Source organism: Bombina bombina, chromosome 5, assembly GCF_027579735.1.
Source record: "Bombina bombina isolate aBomBom1 chromosome 5, aBomBom1.pri, whole genome shotgun sequence".
In the NCBI taxonomy this organism is placed as follows: Eukaryota; Metazoa; Chordata; class Amphibia; order Anura; family Bombinatoridae; genus Bombina; species Bombina bombina.
In genome coordinates, this window is record NC_069503.1 from 10488820 (window position 1) to 10511684 (window position 22865).

The following is a 22865-nucleotide window of genomic DNA, read 5'->3' on the forward strand; positions in this document are numbered from 1 at the left end:
TGTCCCTTTAAGTCTTTCTGCTTCTCTCTCTCTCTAGCCCTCTCTTTGTGCCATAGCGCTGCCCTCCCGTCTCACAGGTTCCTGAGTATACTGTCCCTTTAAGTCTTTTCTGCTTCTCTTTCTCTCTAGCCCTCTCTTTGTGCCATAGCGCTGCCCTCCCGTCTCACAGGTTCCTGAGTATACTGTCCCTTTAAGTCTTTCTGCTTCTTTCTCTCTAGCCCTCTCTTTGTGCCATAGCGCTGCCCTCCCGTCTCACAGGTTCCTGAGTATACTGTCCCTTTAAGTCTTTTTCTGCTTCTTTCTCTCTAGCCCTCTCTTTGTGCCATAGCGCTGCCCTCCCGTCTCACAGGTTGTCTGAGTATACTGTCCCTTTAAGTCTTTTTCTGCTTCTCTGTCTCTCTAGCCCTCTCTTTGTGCCATAGCGCTGCCCTCCCGTCTCACAGGTTGTCTGAGTATACTGTCCCTTTAAGTCTTTCTGCTTCTCTCTCTCTCTCTAGCCCTCTCTTTGTGCCATAGCGCTGCCCTCCCGTCTCACAGGTTGCCTGAGTATACTGTCCCTTTAAGTCTTTCTGCTTCTCTTTCTCTCTAGCCCTCTCTTTGTGCCATAGCGCTGCCCTCCCGTCTCACAGGTTGTCTGAGTATACTGTCCCTTTAAGTCTTTTTCTGCTTCTCTGTCTCTCTAGCCCTCTCTTTGTGCCATAGCGCTGCCCTCCCGTCTCACAGGTTCCTGAGTATACTGTCCCTTTAAGTCTTTCTGCTTCTCTTTCTCTCTAGCCCTCTCTTTGTGCCATAGCGCTGCCCTCCCGTCTCACAGGTTCCTGAGTATACTGTCCCTTTAAGTCTTTCTGCTTCTCTCTCTCTCTAGCCCTCTCTTTGTGCCATAGCGCTGCCCTCCCGTCTCACAGGTTCCTGAGTATACTGTCCCTTTAAGTCTTTCTGCTTCTCTTTCTCTCTAGCCCTCTCTTTGTGCCATAGCGCTGCCCTCCCGTCTCACAGGTGCCTGAGTATACTGTCCCTTTAAGTCTTTCTGCTTCTCTTTCTCTCTAGCCCTCTCTTTGTGCCATAGCGCTGCCCTCCCGTCTCACAGGTTCCTGAGTATACTGTCCCTTTAAGTCTTTCTGCTTCTCTTTCTCTCTAGCCCTCTCTTTGTGCCATAGCGCTGCCCTCCCGTCTCACAGGTTCCTGAGTATACTGTCCCTTTAAGTCTTTCTGCTTCTCTTTCTCTCTAGCCCTCTCTTTGTGCCATAGCGCTGCCCTCCCGTCTCACAGGTTCCTGAGTATACTGTCCCTTTAAGTCTTTTTCTGCTTCTTTCTCTCTAGCCCTCTCTTTGTGCCATAGCGCTGCCCTCCCGTCTCACAGGTTCCTGAGTATACTGTCCCTTTAAGTCTTTTTCTGCTTCTCTCTCTCTCTAGCCCTCTCTTTGTGCCATAGCGCTGCCCTCCCGTCTCACAGGTTCCTGAGTATACTGTCCCTTTAAGTCTTTCTGCTTCTCTTTCTCTCTAGCCCTCTCTTTGTGCCATAGCGCTGCCCTCCCGTCTCACAGGTTCCTGAGTATACTGTCCCTTTAAGTCTTTTTCTGCTTCTTTCTCTCTAGCCCTCTCTTTGTGCCATAGCGCTGCCCTCCCGTCTCACAGGTTGTCTGAGTATACTGTCCCTTTAAGTCTTTTTCTGCTTCTCTGTCTCTCTAGCCCTCTCTTTGTGCCATAGTGCTGCCCTCCCGTCTCACAGGTTGTCTGAGTATACTGTCCCTTTAAGTCTTTCTGCTTCTCTCTCTCTCTAGCCCTCTCTTTGTGCCATAGCGCTGCCCTCCCGTCTCACAGGTTGCCTGAGTATACTGTCCCTTTAAGTCTTTCTGCTTCTCTTTCTCTCTAGCCCTCTCTTTGTGCCATAGCGCTGCCCTCCCGTCTCACAGGTTCCTGAGTATACTGTCCCTTTAAGTCTTTCTGCTTCTCTTTCTCTCTAGCCCTCTCTTTGTGCCATAGCGCTGCCCTCCCGTCTCACAGGTTCCTGAGTATACTGTCCCTTTAAGTCTTTTTCTGCTTCTCTTTCTCTCTAGCCCTCTCTTTGTGCCATAGCGCTGCCCTCCCGTCTCACAGGTTCCTGAGTATACTGTCCCTTTAAGTCTTTTCTGCTTCTCTTTCTCTCTAGCCCTCTCTTTGTGCCATAGCGCTGCCCTCCCGTCTCACAGGTTCCTGAGTATACTGTCCCTTTAAGTCTTTTTCTGCTTCTCTTTCTCTCTAGCCCTCTCTTTGTGCCATAGCGCTGCCCTCCCCTCTCACAGGTTCCTGAGTATACTGTCCCTTTAAGTCTTTCTGCTTCTCTTTCTCTCTCTAGCTCTCTCTTTGTGCCATAGCGCTGCCCTCCCGTCTCACAGGTTGTCTGAGTATACTGTCCCTTTAAGTCTTTTTCTGCTTCTCTGTCTCTCTAGCCCTCTCTTTGTGCCATAGCGCTGCCCTCCCGTCTCACAGGTTGTCTGAGTATACTGTCCCTTTAAGTCTTTCTGCTTCTCTTTCTCTCTAGCCCTCTCTTTGTGCCATAGCGCTGCCCTCCCGTCTCACAGGTTGCCTGAGTATCCTGTCCCTTTAAGTCTTTTTCTGCTTCTCTTTCTCTCTAGCCCTCTCTTTGTGCCATAGCGCTGCCCTCCCGTCTCACAGGTTCCTGAGTATACTGTCCCTTTAAGTCTTTCTGCTTCTCTTTCTCTCTAGCCCTCTCTTTGTGCCATAGCGCTGCCCTCCCGTCTCACAGGTTCCTGAGTATACTGTCCCTTTAAGTCTTTCTGCTTCTCTTTCTCTCTAGCCCTCTCTTTGTGCCATAGCGCTGCCCTCCCCTCTCACAGGTTCCTGAGTATACTGTCCCTTTAAGTCTTTCTGCTTCTTTCTCTCTAGCCCTCTCTTTGTGCCATAGCGCTGCCCTCCCGTCTCACAGGTTCCTGAGTATACTGTCCCTTTAAGTCTTTCTGCTTCTCTTTCTCTCTCTAGCTCTCTCTTTGTGCCATAGCGCTGCCCTCCCGTCTCACAGGTTGTCTGAGTATACTGTCCCTTTAAGTCTTTCTGCTTCTCTTTCTCTCTAGCCCTCTCTTTGTGCCATAGCGCTGCCCTCCCGTCTCACAGGTTCCTGAGTATCCTGTCCCTTTAAGTCTTTCTGCTTCTCTTTCTCTCTAGCCCTCTCTTTGTGCCATAGCGCTGCCCTCCCGTCTCACAGGTTCCTGAGTATACTGTCCCTTTAAGTCTTTCTGCTTCTCTTTCTCTCTAGCCCTCTCTTTGTGCCATAGCGCTGCCCTCCCGTCTCACAGGTTCCTGAGTATACTGTCCCTTTAAGTCTTTCTGCTTCTTTCTCTCTAGCCCTCTCTTTGTGCCATAGCGCTGCCCTCCCGTCTCACAGGTTCCTGAGTATACTGTCCCTTTAAGTCTTTCTGCTTCTCTTTCTCTCTAGCCCTCTCTTTGTGCCATAGCGCTGCCCTCCCGTCTCACAGGTTCCTGAGTATACTGTCCCTTTAAGTCTTTCTGCTTCTTTCTCTCTAGCCCTCTCTTTGTGCCATAGCGCTGCCCTCCCGTCTCACAGGTTGCCTGAGTATACTGTCCCTTTAAGTCTTTCTGCTTCTTTCTCTCTCTCTAGCCCTCTCTTTGTGCCATAGCGCTGCCCTCCCGTCTCACAGGTTCCTGAGTATACTGTCCCTTTAAGTCTTTTTCTGCTTCTCTTTCTCTCTAGCTCTCTCTTTGTGCCATAGCGCTGCCCTCCCGTCTCACAGGTTCCTGAGTATACTGTCCCTTTAAGTCTTTTTCTGCTTCTCTTTCTCTCTAGCCCTCTCTTTGTGCCATAGCGCTGCCCTCCCGTCTCACAGGTTCCTGAGTATACTGTCCCTTTAAGTCTTTCTGCTTCTCTCTCTCTCTAGCCCTCTCTTTGTGCCATAGTGCTGCCCTCCCGTCTCACAGGTTCCTGAGTATACTGTCCCTTTAAGTCTTTTTCTGCTTCTCTCTCTCTCTCTAGCCCTCTCTTTGTGCCATAGCGCTGCCCTCCCGTCTCACAGGTTGTCTGAGTATACTGTCCCTTTAAGTCTTTTTCTGCTTCTCTTTCTCTCTAGCCCTCTCTTTGTGCCATAGCGCTGCCCTCCCGTCTCACAGGTTCCTGAGTATACTGTCCCTTTAAGTCTTTCTGCTTCTTTCTCTCTAGCCCTCTCTTTGTGCCATAGCGCTGCCCTCCCCTCTCACAGGTTCCTGAGTATACTGTCCCTTTAAGTCTTTTTCTGCTTCTCTTTCTCTCTAGCCCTCTCTTTGTGCCATATCGCTGCCCTCCCGTCTCACAGGTTCCTGAGTATACTGTCCCTTTAAGTCTTTTTCTGCTTCTCTCTCTCTCTCTAGCCCTCTCTTTGTGCCATAGCACTGCCCTCCCGTCTCACAGGTTGTCTGAGTATACTGTCCCTTTAAGTCTTTCTGCTTCTTTCTCTCTAGCCCTCTCTTTGTGCCATAGCGCTGCCCTCCCGTCTCACAGGTTCCTGAGTATACTGTCCCTTTAAGTCTTTCTGCTTCTCTTTCTCTCTAGCCCTCTCTTTGTGCCATAGCGCTGCCCTCCCGTCTCACAGGTGCCTGAGTATACTGTCCCTTTAAGTCTTTTTCTGCTTCTCTTTCTCTCTAGCCCTCTCTTTGTGCCATAGCGCTGCCCTCCCGTCTCACAGGTTCCTGAGTATACTGTCCCTTTAAGTCTTTCTGCTTCTCTTTCTCTCTAGCCCTCTCTTTGTGCCATAGCGCTGCCCTCCCGTCTCACAGGTTCCTGAGTATACTGTCCCTTTAAGTCTTTCTGCCTTCTCTTTCTCTCTAGCCCTCTCTTTGTGCCATAGCGCTGCCCTCCCGTCTCACAGGTTCCTGAGTATACTGTCCCTTTAAGTCTTTCTGCTTCTTTCTCTCTAGCCCTCTCTTTGTGCCATAGCGCTGCCCTCCCGTCTCACAGGTTCCTGAGTATACTGTCCCTTTAAGTCTTTCTGCTTCTTTCTCTCCAGCCCTCTCTTTGTGCCATATCGCTGCCCTCCCCTCTCACAGGTTCCTGAGTATACTGTCCCTTTAAGTCTTTCTGCTTCTCTTTCTCTCTAGCCCTCTCTTTGTGCCATAGCGCTGCCCTCCCGTCTCACAGGTTCCTGAGTATACTGTCCCTTTAAGTCTTTCTGCTTCTCTCTCTCTCTAGCCCTCTCTTTGTGCCATAGCGCTGCCCTCCCATCTCACAGGTTGTCTGAGTATACTGTCCCTTTAAGTCTTTCTGCTTCTCTCTCTCTCTAGCCCTCTCTTTGTGCCATAGCGCTGCCCTCCCGTCTCACAGGTTCCTGAGTATACTGTCCCTTTAAGTCTTTCTGCTTCTCTTTCTCTCTAGCCCTCTCTTTGTGCCATAGCGCTGCCCTCCCGTCTCACAGGTTCCTGAGTATACTGTCCCTTTAAGTCTTTTTCTGCTTCTCTTTCTCTCTAGCCCTCTCTTTGTGCCATAGCGCTGCCCTCCCGTCTCACAGGTTCCTGAGTATACTGTCCCTTTAAGTCTTTCTGCTTCTCTCTCTCTCTAGCCCTCTCTTTGTGCCATAGCGCTGCCCTCCCGTCTCACAGGTTCCTGAGTATACTGTCCCTTTAAGTCTTTCTGCTTCTTTCTCTCCAGCCCTCTCTTTGTGCCATAGCACTGCCCTCCCGTCTCTCAGGTTCCTGAGTATACTGTCCCTTTAAGTCTTTCTGCTTCTCTCTCTCTCTAGCCCTCTCTTTGTGCCATAGCGCTGCCCTCCCGTCTCACAGGTTCCTGAGTATACTGTCCCTTTAAGTCTTTTTCTGCTTCTTTCTCTCTAGCCCTCTCTTTGTGCCATAGCGCTGCTCTCCCCTCTCACAGGTTGCCTGAGTATACTGTCCCTTTAAGTCTTTTTCTGCTTCTCTTTCTCTCTAGCCCTCTCTTTGTGCCATAGCGCTGCCCTCCCCTCTCACAGGTTCCTGAGTATACTGTCCCTTTAAGTCTTTTTCTGCTTCTCTTTCTCTCTAGCCCTCTCTTTGTGCCATAGCGCTGCCCTCCCGTCTCACAGGTTCCTGAGTATACTGTCCCTTTAAGTCTTTCTGCTTCTCTCTCTCTCTAGCCCTCTCTTTGTGCCATAGCGCTGCCCTCCCGTCTCACAGGTTCCTGAGTATACTGTCCCTTTAAGTCTTTCTGCTTCTTTCTCTCTAGCCCTCTCTTTGTGCCATAGCACTGCCCTCCCGTCTCACAGGTTCCTGAGTATACTGTCCCTTTAAGTCTTTCTGCTTCTCTCTCTCTCTAGCCCTCTCTTTGTGCCATAGCGCTGCCCTCCCGTCTCACAGGTTCCTGAGTATACTGTCCCTTTAAGTCTTTCTGCTTCTCTTTCTCTCTAGCCCTCTCTTTGTGCCATAGCGCTGCCCTCCCCTCTCACAGGTTGTCTGAGTATACTGTCCCTTTAAGTCTTTCTGCTTCTCTTTCTCTCTAGCCCTCTCTTTGTGCCATAGCGCTGCCCTCCCGTCTCACAGGTTGCCTGAGTATACTGTCCCTTTAAGTCTTTCTGCTTCTCTTTCTCTCCAGACCTCTCTTTGTGCCATAGCGCTGCCCTCCCGTCTCACAGGTGCCTGAGTATACTGTCCCTTTAAGTCTTTTTCTGTTTCTTTCTCTCTAGCCCTCTCTTTGTGCCATAGCACTGCCCTCCCGTCTCACAGGTTCCTGAGTATACTGTCCCTTTAAGTCTTTCTGCTTCTCTCTCTCTCTAGCCCTCTCTTTGTGCCATAGCGCTGCCCTCCCGTCTCACAGGTTCCTGAGTATACTGTCCCTTTAAGTCTTTTTCTGCTTCTCTCTCTCTCTAGCCCTCTCTTTGTGCCATAGCGCTGCCCTCCCCTCTCACAGGTTCCTGAGTATACTGTCCCTTTAAGTCTTTCTGCTTCTCTTTCTCTCTAGCCCTCTCTTTGTGCCATAGCACTACCCTCCCGTCTCACAGGTGCCTGAGTATACTGTCCCTTTAAGTCTTTCTGCTTCTCTTTCTCTCTAGCCCTCTCTTTGTGCCATAGCACTGCCCTCCCGTCTCACAGGTGCCTGAGTATACTGTCCCTTTAAGTCTTTCTCCTTCTCTCTCTCTCTAGCCCTCTCTTTGTGCCATAGCGCTGCCCTCCCGTCTCACAGGTTCCTGAGTATACTGTCCCTTTAAGTCTTTCTGCTTCTTTCTCTCTAGCCCTCTCTTTGTGCCATAGCGCTGCCCTCCCTATCTCACAGGTTCCTGAGTATACTGTCCCTTTAAGTCTTTTTCTGCTTCTCTGTCTCTCTAGCCCTCTCTTTGTGCCATAGCGCTGCCCTCCCCTCTCACAGGTTCCTGAGTATACTGTCCCTTTAAGTCTTTTTCTGCTTCTCTTTCTCTCTAGCCCTCTCTTTGTGCCATAGCGCTGCCCTCCCGTCTCACAGGTTCCTGAGTATACTGTCCCTTTAAGTCTTTTTCTGCTTCTCTCTCTCTCTAGCCCTCTCTTTGTGCCATAGCGCTGCCCTCCCGTCTCACAGGTTCCTGAGTATACTGTCCCTTTAAGTCTTTCTGCTTCTTTCTCTCTAGCCCTCTCTTTGTGCCATAGCACTGCCCTCCCGTCTCACAGGTTCCTGAGTATACTGTCCCTTTAAGTCTTTCTGCTTCTCTCTCTCTCTAGCCCTCTCTTTGTGCCATAGCGCTGCCCTCCCGTCTCACAGGTTGCCTGAGTATACTGTCCCTTTAAGTCTTTCTGCTTCTCTTTCTCTCCAGACCTCTCTTTGTGCCATAGCGCTGCTCTCCCGTCTCACAGGTGCCTGAGTATACTGTCCCTTTAAGTCTTTCTGCTTCTCTTTCTCTCTAGCCCTCTCTTTGTGCCATAGCGCTGCTCTCCCGTCTCACAGGTGCCTGAGTATACTGTCCCTTTAAGTCTTTTTCTGTTTCTTTCTCTCTAGCCCTCTCTTTGTGCCATAGCACTGCCCTCCCGTCTCACAGGTTCCTGAGTATACTGTCCCTTTAAGTCTTTCTGCTTCTCTCTCTCTCTAGCCCTCTCTTTGTGCCATAGCGCTGCCCTCCCGTCTCACAGGTTCCTGAGTATACTGTCCCTTTAAGTCTTTTTCTGCTTCTCTCTCTCTCTAGCCCTCTCTTTGTGCCATAGCGCTGCCCTCCCCTCTCACAGGTTCCTGAGTATACTGTCCCTTTAAGTCTTTCTGCTTCTCTTTCTCTCTAGCCCTCTCTTTGTGCCATAGCACTACCCTCCCGTCTCACAGGTGCCTGAGTATACTGTCCCTTTAAGTCTTTTTCTGCTTCTCTGTCTCTCTAGCCCTCTCTTTGTGCCATAGCGCTGCCCTCCCGTCTCACAGGTTCCTGAGTATACTGTCCCTTTAAGTCTTTCTGCTTCTCTTTCTCTCTAGCCCTCTCTTTGTGCCATAGCGCTGCCCTCCCGTCTCACAGGTTCCTGAGTATACTGTCCCTTTAAGTCTTTTTCTGCTTCTCTTTCTCTCTAGCCCTCTCTTTGTGCCATAGCGCTGCCCTCCCGTCTCACAGGTTGCCTGAGTATACTGTCCCTTTAAGTCTTTCTGCTTCTCTCTCACTCTAGCCCTCTCTTTGTGCCATAGCGCTGCCCTCCCGTCTCACAGGTTCCTGAGTATACTGTCCCTTTAAGCCTTTCTGCTTCTCTTTCTCTCTAGCCCTCTCTTTGTGCCATAGCGCTGCCCTCCCGTCTCACAGGTTCCTGAGTATACTGTCCCTTTAAGTCTTTCTGCTTCTCTCTCTCTCTAGCCCTCTCTTTGTGCCATAGTGCTGCCCTCCCGTCTCACAGGTTGTCTGAGTATACTGTCCCTTTAAGTCTTTTTCTGCTTCTCTCTATCTCTAGCCCTCTCTTTGTGCCATAGCGCTGCCCTCCCGTCTCACAGGTTCCTGAGTATACTGTCCCTTTAAGTCTTTCTGCTTCTTTCTCTCTAGCCCTCTCTTTGTGCCATAGCACTGCCCTCCCGTCTCACAGGTTCCTGAGTATACTGTCCCTTTAAGTCTTTCTGCTTCTTTCTCTCTAGCCCTCTCTTTGTGCCATAGCGCTGCCCTCCCGTCTCACAGGTGCCTGAGTATACTGTCCCTTTAAGTCTTTCTGCTTCTCTTTCTCTCTAGCCCTCTCTTTGTGCCATAGCGCTGCCCTCCCCTCTCACAGGTTCCTGAGTATACTGTCCCTTTAAGTCTTTCTGCTTCTCTTTCTCTCTAGCCCTCTCTTTGTGCCATAGCGCTGCCCTCCCGTCTCACAGGTTCCTGAGTATACTGTCCCTTTAAGTCTTTTTCTGCTTCTTTCTCTCTAGCCCTCTCTTTGTGCCATAGCGCTGCCCTCCCGTCTCACAGGTTCCTGAGTATACTGTCCCTTTAAGTCTTTTTCTGCTTCTCTTTCTCTCTAGCCCTCTCTTTGTGCCATAGCGCTGCTCTCCCGTCTCACAGGTTCCTGAGTATACTGTCCCTTTAAGTCTTTTTCTGCTTCTCTTTCTCTCTAGCCCTCTCTTTGTGCCATAGCACTGCCCTCCCGTCTCACAGGTTGTCTGAGTATACTGTCCCTTTAAGTCTTTCTGCTTCTCTCTCTCTCTCTAGCCCTCTCTTTGTGCCATAGCGCTGCCCTCCCGTCTCACAGGTTCCTGAGTATACTGTCCCTTTAAGTCTTTTTCTGCTTCTCTTTCTCTGTCTAGCCCTCTCTTTGTGCCATAGCACTGCCCTCCCGTCTCACAGGTTGTCTGAGTATACTGTCCCTTTAAGTCTTTTTCTGCTTCTCTTTCTCTCTAGCCCTCTCTTTGTGCCATAGCGCTGCCCTCCCGTCTCACAGGTTCCTGAGTATACTGTCCCTTTAAGTCTTTCTGCTTCTCTTTCTCTCTAGCCCTCTCTTTGTGCCATAGCGCTGCCCTCCCGTCTCACAGGTTCCTGAGTATACTGTCCCTTTAAGTCTTTTTCTGCTTCTCTCTCTCTCTAGCCCTCTCTTTGTGCCATAGCGCTGCCCTCCCGTCTCACAGGTTCCTGAGTATACTGTCCCTTTAAGTTTTTCTGCTTCTCTGTCTCTCTAGCCCTCTCTTTGTGCCATAGCGCTGCCCTCCCGTCTCACAGGTTGTCTGAGTATACTGTCCCTTTAAGTCTTTTTCTGCTTCTCTTTCTCTCTAGCCCTCTCTTTGTGCCATAGCGCTGCCCTCCCGTCTCACAGGTTCCTGAGTATACTGTCCCTTTAAGTCTTTTTCTGCTTCTCTTTCTCTCTAGCCCTCTCTTTGTGCCATAGCGCTGCCCTCCCGTCTCACAGGTTCCTGAGTATACTGTCCCTTTAAGTCTTTCTGCTTCTCTCTCTCTCTAGCCCTCTCTTTGTGCCATAGCGCTGCCCTCCCGTCTCACAGGTTCCTGAGTATACTGTCCCTTTAAGTCTTTCTGCTTCTTTCTCTCTCTAGCCTTCTCTTTGTGCCATAGCGCTGCCCTCCCGTCTCACAGGTTCCTGAGTATACTGTCCCTTTAAGTCTTTTTCTGCTTCTCTCTCTCTCTAGCCCTCTCTTTGTGCCATAGCGCTGCCCTCCCGTCTCACAGGTTGTCTGAGTATACTGTCCCTTTAAGTCTTTTTCTGCTTCTCTTTCTCTCTAGCCCTCTCTTTGTGCCATAGCGCTGCCCTCCCGTCTCACAGGTTCCTGAGTATACTGTCCCTTTAAGTCTTTTTCTGCTTCTCTCTCTCTCTAGCCCTCTCTTTGTGCCATAGCGCTGTCCTCCCCTCTCACAGGTTCCTGAGTATACTGTCCCTTTAAGTCTTTCTGCCTCTCTCTCTCTAGCCCTCTCTTTGTGCCATAGCGCTGCCCTCCCGTCTCACAGGTTCCTGAGTATACTGTCCCTTTAAGTCTTTCTGCTTCTCTCTCTCTCTCTAGCCCTCTCTTTGTGCCATAGCGCTGCCCTCCCGTCTCACAGGTTCCTGAGTATACTGTCCCTTTAAGTCTTTTTCTGCTTCTCTTTCTCTCTAGCCCTCTCTTTGTGCCATAGCGCTGCCCTCCCGTCTCACAGGTTGTCTGAGTATACTGTCCCTTTAAGTCTTTCTGCTTCTCTTTCTCTCTAGCCCTCTCTTTGTGCCATAGCGCTGCTCTCCCGTCTCACAGGTGCCTGAGTATACTGTCCCTTTAAGTCTTTTTCTGCTTCTCTCTCTCTCTAGCCCTCTCTTTGTGCCATAGCGCTGCCCTCCCGTCTCACAGGTTGTCTGAGTATACTGTCCCTTTAAGTCTTTCTGCTTCTCTTTCTCTCTAGCCCTCTCTTTGTGCCATAGCGCTGCCCTCCCGTCTCACAGGTTCCTGAGTATACTGTCCCTTTAAGTCTTTCTGCTTCTCTTTCTCTCTAGCCCTCTCTTTGTGCCATAGCGCTGCCCTCCCGTCTCACAGGTTCCTGAGTATACTGTCCCTTTAAGTCTTTCTGCTTCTCTCTCTCTCTAGCCCTCTCTTTGTGCCATAGCGCTGCCCTCCCGTCTCACAGGTTCCTGAGTATACTGTCCCTTTAAGTCTTTCTGCTTCTCTTTCTCTCTAGCCCTCTCTTTGTGCCATAGCGCTGCTCTCCCGTCTCACAGGTGCCTGAGTATACTGTCCCTTTAAGTCTTTTTCTGCTTCTCTCTCTCTCTAGCCCTCTCTTTGTGCCATAGCGCTGCCCTCCCGTCTCACAGGTTCCTGAGTATACTGTCCCTTTAAGTCTTTCTCCTTCTCTCTCTCTCTAGCCCTCTCTTTGTGCCATAGCGCTGCCCTCCCGTCTCACAGGTTGCCTGAGTATACTGTCCCTTTAAGTCTTTCTGCTTCTCTCTCTCTCTCTAGCCCTCTCTTTGTGCCATATCGCTGCCCTCCCTTCTCACAGGTTGCCTGTGAGAAGGGAGGGCAGGTTGTGCGTCAATCATCGTGTGTATATCTATTGTGCGTCAATCATCGTGTGCATATCTGTTGTGCGTCAATCATCGTGTGTATATCTGTTGTGCGTCAATCATCGTGTGCATATCTGTTGTGCGTCAATCATCGTGTGTATATCTGTTGTGCGTCAATCATCGTGTGTATATCTGTTGTGCGTCAATCATCGTGTGTATATCTGTTGTGCACCAATCATCGTGTGTATATCTGTTGTGCACCAATCATCGTGTGTATATCTGTTGTGAATCAATCATTGTGTGTATATCTGTTGTGCATCAATCATCGAGTGTATATCTGTTGTGAATCAATCATTGTGTGTATATCTGTTGTGCACCAATCATCGTGTGTATATCTGTTGTGCGTCAATCATCGTGTGTATATCTATTGTGCGTCAATCATCGTGTGTATATCTGTTGTGCGTCAATCATCGTGTGTATATCTGTTGTGCGTCAATCATCGTGTGTATATCTGTTGTGCGTCAATCATCGTGTGTATATCTATTGTGCACCAATCATTGTGTGTATATCTATTGTGCACCAATCATCGTGTGTATATCTGTTGTGCGTCAATCATCGTGTGTATATCTATTGTGCACCAATCATCGTGTGTATATCTGTTGTGTGTCAATCATCATGTGTATATCTATTGTTCACCAATAATTGTGTGTATATCTGTTGTGCGTCAATCATCGTGTGTATATCTGTTGTGCGTCAATCATCGTGTGTATATCTGTTGTGCGTCAATCATCGTGTGTATATCTGTTGTGCGTCAATCATTGTGTGTATATCTGTTGTGCGTCAATCATCATGTGTATATCTATTGTGCACCAATCATCGTGTGTATATCTGTTGTGCGTCAATCATCGTGTGTATATCTATTGTGCGTCAATCATCGTGTGTATATCTGTTGTGCGTCAATCATCGTGTGTATATCTATTGTGCGTCAATCATCGTGTGTATATCTGTTGTGCGTCAATCATCGTGTGTATATCTGTTGTGCGTCAATCATCGTGTGTATATCTGTTGTGCGTCAATCATCATGTGTATATCTATTGTGCACCAATCATTGTGTGTATATCTATTGTGCACCAATCATCGTGTGTATATCTGTTGTGCGTCAATCATCGTGTGTATATCTATTGTGCACCAATCATCGTGTGTATATCTGTTGTGTGTCAATCATCATGTGTATATCTATTGTTCACCAATCATTGTGTGTATATCTGTTGTGCGTCAATCATCGTGTGTATATCTGTTGTGCGTCAATCATCGTGTGTATATCTGTTGTGCGTCAATCATCGTGTGTATATCTGTTGTGCGTCAATCATTGTGTGTATATCTGTTGTGCGTCAATCATCATGTGTATATCTATTGTGCACCAATCATCGTGTGTATATCTGTTGTGCGTCAATCATCGTGTGTATATCTGTTGTGCGTCAATCATCATGTGTATATCTATTGTTCACCAATCATCGTGTGTATATCTGTTGTGCGTCAATCATCGTGTGTATATCTGTTGTGCGTCAATCATCGTGTGTATATCTGTTGTGCGTCAATCATCGTGTGTATATCTGTTGTGCGTCAATCATCGTGTGTATATCTGTTGTGCATCAATCATCGTGTGTATATCTGTTGTGCATCAATCATCGTGTGTATATCTGTTGTGCGTCAATCATTGTGTGTATATCTGTTGTGCGTCAATCATCGTGTGTATATCTGTTGTGCGTCAATCATCGTGTGTATATCTGTTGTGCACCAATCATCGTGTGTATATCTGTTGTGCGTCAATCATCGTGTGTATATCTATTGTGCATCAATCATCGTGTGTATATCTGTTGTGCATCAATCATCGTGTGTATATCTGTTGTGCATCAATCATTGTGTGTATATCTGTTGTGCGTCAATCATTGTGTGTATATCTGTTGTGCGTCAATCATCGTGTGTATATCTATTGTGCAAAACCTCAGTGTGAAGCGAAGAACAACCTTTACACTGCAGTTATATGTCCTGTTTAGTCTTGCATACTCTTCACATACCTAAATAGTTTTGTCAAAGCTATTTGGTTCATTGCGCCTAAATGTAGGCGATTAGGTGTCATTTATGATTAGTATAGTCATGATACTAGCAATGGGTTAGTTTGGTGTGCCATGTTAACATTGTGTTTCCATTATGTTTTTGGCGAAACCACAGGTCCTAAGGGGTTAGATTCCTTTGTAGTATTCAGGATTTATCAGATTTGTTATATACGCATTAATCACACATAAGTAAGTAACTGTGCTTATCTTGTCATGCACCCGTTACAGCTGTATGTGGATGTTATTAAGATATGGCTCCCACGGCACGTATTTGCGGCCCGCCTCTTGCCTCACGAAAGCATGGCTAATTTGCATAGCGAAATATAGCCAGATAGCTCAATCACGCTAAATTTATAGTATCCATATAGATTAGCTCACGTCACAGTGTATTTGAGGATTATCGGCCACAATATGTAATTGTACAGCGGGGAATGGGGCAATATAATGAAAAAATTGGGCCACATAATATTCTGCCATAATCAATGTATAATCACGCATTACTTAATGACCTATGTATACACAGCCTCTAGGAAGATATAGCTGTCAATACATACAGGTCATATCCGACTCCACTGTCATTCAGTCACCTATCATATGTCAGGCTATATTCATGCCAGGTCAGGTTATAAATTGCAGATATCATTACATGCAGATCATATATGTCCCAAGTGCCATATAATATGTGCATAAACAATATACAGTCACCACCCTCATATGTGTGGTTATGGCCCCTTTGGTATGTCAACCTATCATGCTAAGTATGATTGGTACAATGATAAGTACAGTATGCATGATATGAATATACATAATAAGAGCAATTCCATGAAGATAAGGACTAAGTTATTTAATCAGAAATATATATTACATTGTGTCTCATTATGTCATAACTGGATAAATCTACGATTAAGCGCCTTGTGTCCAGCCCCTTTAAGAATCATGTCTCCTACCTCATAATGAAAATTCATCGGTCAGGGAGCTAACAAGTGACAATCAAGGATAACCAGTCAATCAGCAGTTGACGTGGCCGATTAATAGGATAAAGGTAGGCAAGCAAAACCACAAACATCTATGTAAGCTATATCCCACAAGACCATAGCAGTGTATATACAGGATAACATACCTTGTGTCTATCTCCCTTAGGAGCCATGCCAATGACCTCATGGAATCAATCATTGTTCAAGGAGCTAACAAGTGGCAATCAAGGTACATCAAACAATAAGTAGTAGGCATGACATGTGGATAGCAAAAGACAAGCAAACAAGATTATCCATACAATAGGTGCTCCTATAGCCAGGTCTACCATGTTTAGTTATAAAGCCATCATAACACCCACTAAACCTGATCTATCCATGTATGCCCCATCATTACACGGAGCTTACAGCAAGATGGTTCCCCAAGTTTAGGTTTCACATCATCGATAGTATTCAGTGGTACTCACCTAGGTCTGAGGGATATCAGTAGGGTATTACAGAAAGCAGTGCCAATCATTAGACATGTTGAGACCATGGGGATGGAGGGTACCCAGCTTATATATCCAGTTAGTTTCACGTTTCAAGAGGGCATTGTCCCTGCCCCCCCCCCCCTCTTCTGAGAGGAGGAACATGATCAATGAGAATGAACCTCAGATCAGACACTTTATGTCTTGCTGTTAGAAAGTGCCTTGCTACTGGTTGGTCTGTTGTTCCTTTATCAAGTGCAGTCCTGATTGCTGATCTATGATTGGCCATCCGCGTACTGGCGTTAGAGGTTTTGCCATCGTAGAGGTTTTGCCAACGTAGAAAAGGCCACAGCAACAACTTAGTAAGTAAACCACATGACTCGTTCATGTGATAAAATGTTTAATTCCAAATTTGAGTGGTGTCTGGGTGCCTGAATGTCTTGCACAGGATCATTCCACTGCATGTGGTGCATCCCACACAGCGGAAACAGCCCAACTTATCTGTTTTGAGCCATTGGTTCTTGAGGTTCATATTTGATCGGGTTGATTTCTGTCTGCCGCAGGCAGACAAGTTATGGAGCAGCAGTCTTTAGACCGCTGCTTTGTAACTTCTGTTTCCGGCGAGCCTTCAGGAGCTTGATAAATTAGCGAGCCATACGGAGCTTGATAAATCGGCCCCTATGTCTGATCTATATATCCCGTCAAACAGCAAGACTGCCCTATATTATTATTTATTATTATCGGTTATTTGTAGAGCGCCAACAGATTCCGCAGTGCTGAGTACAACAAAACATGCTAAGAGGGTTCAGGGGATAGCAATGGAGGAGAGGAAACGGTATAATGAAAGGTTAGCGTAGGTTGTATGCATCCCTGAACAGTAGAGACTTTAGGGAGCGCTTGAAGCTTTCAAAACTAGGGGAGAGACTTGTGGAGCGAGGCAGAGAGTTCCACAAGATGGGAGCCAGTCTGGAGAAGTCCTGTAAACGGGAGTGTGAGGAGGTAACAAGAGAGGAGGAGAGTAGGAGGTCATGAGCAAAGCGAAGGGGACGGGAGGGAGAGTATCTGGAGACAAGGTCTGAGATATAGGGGGGAGCAGAGCAATTGAGGGCTTTGTGTATCAGAGTGAGAATTTTGTGTTTGATCCTAGAGGCAAGAGGAAGCCTGTGAAGGGATTGGCAGAGAGGTGCAGATGAAGAGAGACGTATAAGGAAGATGAGCCTGGCAGAGGCATTAATTATAGATTGTAAAGGAGCTAGGCGGCAGCTAGGGAGACCAGAGAGGACAGAGTTGCAGTAATCAAGGCGGGAAAGGATGAGAGAGTGGATTATTAGTTGTGTCTTGTGTAAGGAAATGTCTAATTTTAGGATGTTTTTAAGGTGCAAGCAGCAGGCTTTAGCCAAGGACTGAATGTGAGGAGTGAAAAAGAAGATCAAATGTGACCCCGAGACATCGGGCATGCAGGGTAAGGGTAATGATGGAGTTGTCGACAGTTAGAGAGATTTGGCATCGAGATTTTGGAAGAAGAGGGGGAAATAAGGAGCTCAGTTTTGGAGAGATTTAGCTTGAAGTAGTCTGATCTATATATCCCATCACACAGCATGACCGCCCTATGTCTTATCTACATAGTCATGTCACACAGCATAACTGCCCTATGTCTGGTCTATATACTCTGTCACACAGCATGACTGCCCTATCTCTGATCTATATATCCTATCACACAGCATGACCACCCTATATCTGATCTATATATCCCGTCACATAGCATGACCGCTCTATGTCTGATCTACATAACCATGTCACACAGTATAACTGCCCAATATCTGGTCTATATACCCCGTCACACATCATGACCGCCCTATCTCTGATTTATATATCCCGTCACACAGCATGACCTCCCTATGTCTAATCTATATACCCCGTCACACAGCATAATCGCACTATGTCTGGTCTATATACCCTGTCACACAGCATGACTGCCCTATATCTGGTCTATATACTCTGTCACACAGCATGACTGCCCTATCTCTGATCTATATATCCTATCACACAGCATGACCACCCTATATCTGATCTATATATCCCGTCACATAGCATGACCGCTCTATGTCTGATCTACATAACCATGTCACACAGCATAACTGCCCAATATCTGGTCTATATACCCCGTCACACATCATGACCGCCCTATCTCAGATCTATATATCCCGTCACACAGCATGACCTCCCTATGTCTAATCTATATACCCCGTCACACAGCATAATCGCACTATGTCTGGTCTATATACCCCGTCACACAGCATGACTGCCCTATGTCTGGTCTATATACTCTGTCACACAAAATGTCTACCCTATGTTTGTTCTATATACCCCATCACACAGCATGGCCTCCCTATGTCTAATCTATATATCCCGTCACACAGCATAATCGCACTATGTCTGGTCTATATATCCCGTCACACAGCATGACTGCCCTATGTCTGATCTATATACCCTGCCACTCAGCATAATAGTACTATGTCTGGTCTATATATCCCGTCACACAGCATGACTGCCCTATGTCTGATCTATATATCCCGTCACACAGCAGGACCGCCCTATGTCTGATCTATATACCCTGCCACTCAGCATAATAGTACTATGTCTGGTCTATATATCCCGTCACACAGCATGACTGCCCTATGTCTGATCTATATATCCCGTCACACAGCATGACCGCCCTATGTCTGATCTATATATCCCGTCACACAGCATGACCTCCCTATGTCTGATCTATATATCCCGTCACACAGCATGACCTCCCTATGTCTGGTCTATATATCCCGTCACACAGCATGACCGCCCTATGTCTGGTCTATATATCCCGTCACACAGCATGATCGCCCTATGTCTGATCTATATATCCCGTCACACAGCATGACCGCCCTATGTCTGATCTATATATCCCGTCACACAGCATGACCTCCCTATGTCTGGTCTATATATCCCGTCACACAGCATGACCGCCCTATGTCTGATCTATATATCCCGTCACACAGCATGACCTCCCTAAGTCTGATCTATATATCCCGTCACACAGCATAATCGCACTATGTCTGGTCTATATATCCCGTCACACAGCATGACCGCCCTATGTCTGATCTATATATCCCGTCACACAGCATGACCTCCCTATGTCTGATCTATATATCCCGTCACACAGCATGACCGCCCTATGTCTGATCTATATATCCCGTCACACAGCATGACCTCCCTATGTCTGATCTATATATCCCGTCACACAGCATGACCTCCCTATGTCTGGTCTATATATCCCGTCACACAGCATGACCGCCCTATGTCTGGTCTATATATCCCGTCACACAGCATGATCGCCCTATGTCTGATCTATATATCCCGTCACACAGCATGACCGCCCTATGTCTGATCTATATATCCCGTCACACAGCATGACCTCCCTATGTCTGGTCTATATATCCCGTCACACAGCATGACCGCCCTATGTCTGATCTATATATCCCGTCACACAGCATGACCTCCCTAAGTCTGATCTATATATCCCGTCACACAGCATAATCGCACTATGTCTGGTCTATATATCCCGTCACACAGCATGACCGCCCTATGTCTGATCTATATATCCCGTCACACAGCATGACCTCCCTATGTCTGGTCTATATATCCCGTCACACAGCATGACCGCCCTATGTCTGATCTATATATCCCGTCACACAGCATGACCTCCCTATGTCTGGTCTATATATCCCGTCACACAGCATGACCGCCCTATGTCTGATCTATATATCCCGTCACACAGCATGACCTCCCTAAGTCTGATCTATATATCCCGTCACACAGCATAATCGCACTATGTCTGGTCTATATATCCCGTCACACAGCATGACCGCCCTATGTCTGGTCTATATATCCCGTCACACAGCATGACCGCCCTATGTCTGGTCTATATATCCCGTCACACAGCATGACCGCCCTATGTCTGATCTATATATCCCGTCACACAGCATGACCGCCCTATGTCTGATCTATATATCCCGTCACACAGCATGACCTCCCTATGTCTGGTCTATATATCCCGTCACACAGCATGACCGCCCTATGTCTGATCTATATAACCTGCCACTCAGCATGACCGCCCTATGTCTGATCTATATACCCTGCCACTCAGCATAATAGTACTATGTCTGGTCTATATATCCCGTCACACAGCATGACCTCCCTATGTCTGGTCTATATATCCCGTCACACAGCATGACCGCCCTATGTCTGATCTATATATCCCGTCACACAGCATGACCGCCCTATGTCTGATCTATATATCCCGTCACACAGCATGACCGCCCTATGTCTGATCTATATATCCCGTCACACAGCATGACCGCCCTATGTCTGATCTATATATCCCGTCACACAGCATGACCGCCCTAAGTCTAATCTATATATCCCGTCACACAGCATGACCTCCCTATGTCTGGTCTATATACCCTGCCACTCAGCATAATAGTACTATGTCTGGTCTATATATCCTGTCACACAGCATGATGCCCATTGTTTCCGGTGAGTCTAAAGACCACTGCTCCATAACTTGTCCACCTGCTGTGAGGCGGCGGACAGAAATCAACCAGATCGAATACGATCGGGTTGATGGACACCCCCTGCTAGCAGCCGATTGGCCACGAATCTGCAGGGGGCGGTATTGCACAAAGCAGTACTGGTGAACTGCTTGTGCAATGATAAATGCTGACAGCATACGCTGTAGGCATTTATCGATGTACAGAGGACATGATGATACGCTACATAGTATCATGTGCGCTCACATTTTGATAAATATGCCCCTATATCTGGTCTATATACCCCATCACACAGCATGACTGCCCTATGTCTGATCTATATTCCCTCTCCCACAGCATAAACACCCTGAATGGAGCTTGATGCCCCGTGTTTCTGGCGAGCCTGCAGGCTCACCAGCAACAGCAGTTATGAAGCAGCGGTCACAAAGACTGCTCTGATGAGGCGGATTGATTGACACCCCCTGCTTGCGGCCGATTGGCCGCGAGTCTGCAGCTGGTGGCGTTGCACCAGCAGCTCTTGTGAATTCAGCGATGTCTGTCGGATCTGATCTGCGCTGTCGGATCAGGTTCGACAGACATTTGTTAAATATGCCTCTATGGCTGTGCTATATACCACCTCCCATGATATATGACCACTGTATGGGGTAGATTTAACAAGTGCCGGATGGACATGATTCACTGTAGCACTTAACCTACGTTTCAGGCATAGAAAGCAGCGTCCGCTGCTTGTTAAATCTACCCCTAAGACTGGTCTAAAAACATATATTAAACTGAATATTCTGTACTCGTCAGAATCACCGTATTTCTTTTACAATTGCTCAGTTTCTTTGTATGTAGTTTTCTTGCACACACTTCAGTCATTATTAGTTTATGTAAAACATCTGATAAGCAGCAGAATAAAGAAGCAATGGTGGCGCGTTGTAATTATATTATGTAGGTTTTCTGCTATTACACACAGCTGTATTAAGTCAATTCTTATTAATGGCCAGATAACAGCGTCATGTGTAGGAGAGGGAGGTGAGGCGAAGGGATAGGGCAGAGACGAGTTTAAACAATTAGGAGAAAGTTATTTTTCAGTAAAGAGAGAACATCGGTGCCAGAGACTATGATATAAGTTGGAGCATTGGAAAGGGTTTGGGAATTATTCACTTAAGTACAAAACGCGCAGCCTTTTAGCAGATGACACTTATACTGTAGCAGATACACTGAGTGCTAATTAAACCTACTATTCACATAGGACTATGGGTAGACAAGAGCGGCCTTATTTGCTCACTACATTTATCTTCCTGTCATTAAATAAATAAAAAAAAACAATCAGCAGATTTTTCTGAAGGGGTAAGTGTGTGATTACATTGAGAATTGGCAGACCTGCCTGTCATTAAACATCACTGTGCTGAAAAATCACCACCAAATAAAAGCAACAAGTAACTACAGAATAAAAAAAGCTCCCAATTGAATTGTTTCAACAAAGCCAAACAGCCCTTCCTTTCTGAATAAACCACTCATTGCCCCTCATACAGTAGAAAGCACTGGATACCCTCCCCCCAAATGACCAATTAATGTCTGAGAATTCCCTCTGTGTCAAAGTAATGTATTATCTTCACAACAAACTGAGAGTAACCCCATACGCAATCACTCTATCCTTCTCCCAAATGGCTCAAACTTCCTCTATGTCCAACTAATATACCAAATTCCCCATATGCCCAATTATTGTGCCATATGCCCAGTGCACTCCATTTTATCCTTACGTACTTCTAAAACATCCTGCAACAGAAATTTGCCTTTTGCAAATAAGATGCACTGTTCTCTTAACAGAATTTATTTTTTAAAGTGAATTTAAAAAGTTATTGAAAATATTTGGTAGAGAGGAAAAGCAGATTAAAACAAGTGGAAGAAAAAAAAGAGAACAGAGGCAGAAGGATGTGTATACAGAGGAAAGAAGGAAACAGTCTACTTGTCAAGCTGGAAAAATACACAGAAAAAAGTGAGAATTTATGACTCACAAGGACAGAAACGTGAGGACAAGCAGGTAATGGCGCAGCCAAGAAACTGATTTAGACAGGGAGAAAGGAGAAAGGAATAAGGAGACGTGGCTTTCCACGGATATGAACATGCAACAAGACACCAGGGAACAGGAGACAGCATAATATCATTGTGTAACACAACTTACTTTGGCCCTCAAACTTGCGAATGATGGTGTCCAAGAAGGTGTTCTGAGGGGCCACGTGACCTCTTCGGACTGGCATCCTTATCCCATGAGTACGGCCCTTTCACAAGCACCCAAGCGTCAGTATCCAAACTCCAGTCACATGGAGCCAACACTTGTTGTGGCAACGTCCAACCACTATCTCACTTAATAATTTACAATGTGCGTATCTCACACTGTGTAGGACCAGGCAGGGTTGGGCGCTAAAAACACCAGAGAACACTTATATCCATTTAATTCAGGAGTTTTAGGTGAAAAATGCAAAGTGATCATATCTGTTCCAAAGCAAAAAATAAGTAAAAAAGATAACATTCAATGAGATGCAAAAAAACCCTGAAGTTTCTGACTAACAAAAGATGCAATTCAGAATGTGCTTCAGAAATGTTCCAAAGGATGCTCTATAGGGGCACTCCACAAACTCCTGTAAGTGCACGGCACATCTGTTTCTTAGTCATCCATTCCAGGGGGGATCCTTACATCTTGTGTTCTTTCCTGATGAAAAAGGAAGGAATGAAGGGTCTTGGGTGAGTTGGAGAAAGCTGCGTTATCCTTTGCCTTGGAGACACCTGCTGCCCTGCACCTGTATTCAAAGCTCTGGGTGATCTGCCTGTCTGATCTCCCTCTCTCTCTCCCTAATTTGCAAGCAAATGTAAACCAAGTCTGGCTGACACACGTGTGCAAACAGCTGG

The 22865-nt window shown here is 46.8% G+C and overlaps 1 protein-coding gene across 1 annotated transcript in view; it reads right to left on the reverse strand.

The window, feature by feature from the left end:
• Positions 1-22216, reverse strand: part of KCNH2 (potassium voltage-gated channel subfamily H member 2) — a 1055144-nt gene extending 1032928 nt beyond the window's left edge. The window contains exon 1 of the mRNA XM_053713258.1: positions 22141-22216. Within this exon, the coding sequence (XP_053569233.1) occupies positions 22141-22216 (76 nt within the window). The remainder of the gene's footprint in view (positions 1-22140) is intronic.
• Positions 22217-22865: the final 649 nt, after the last annotated feature.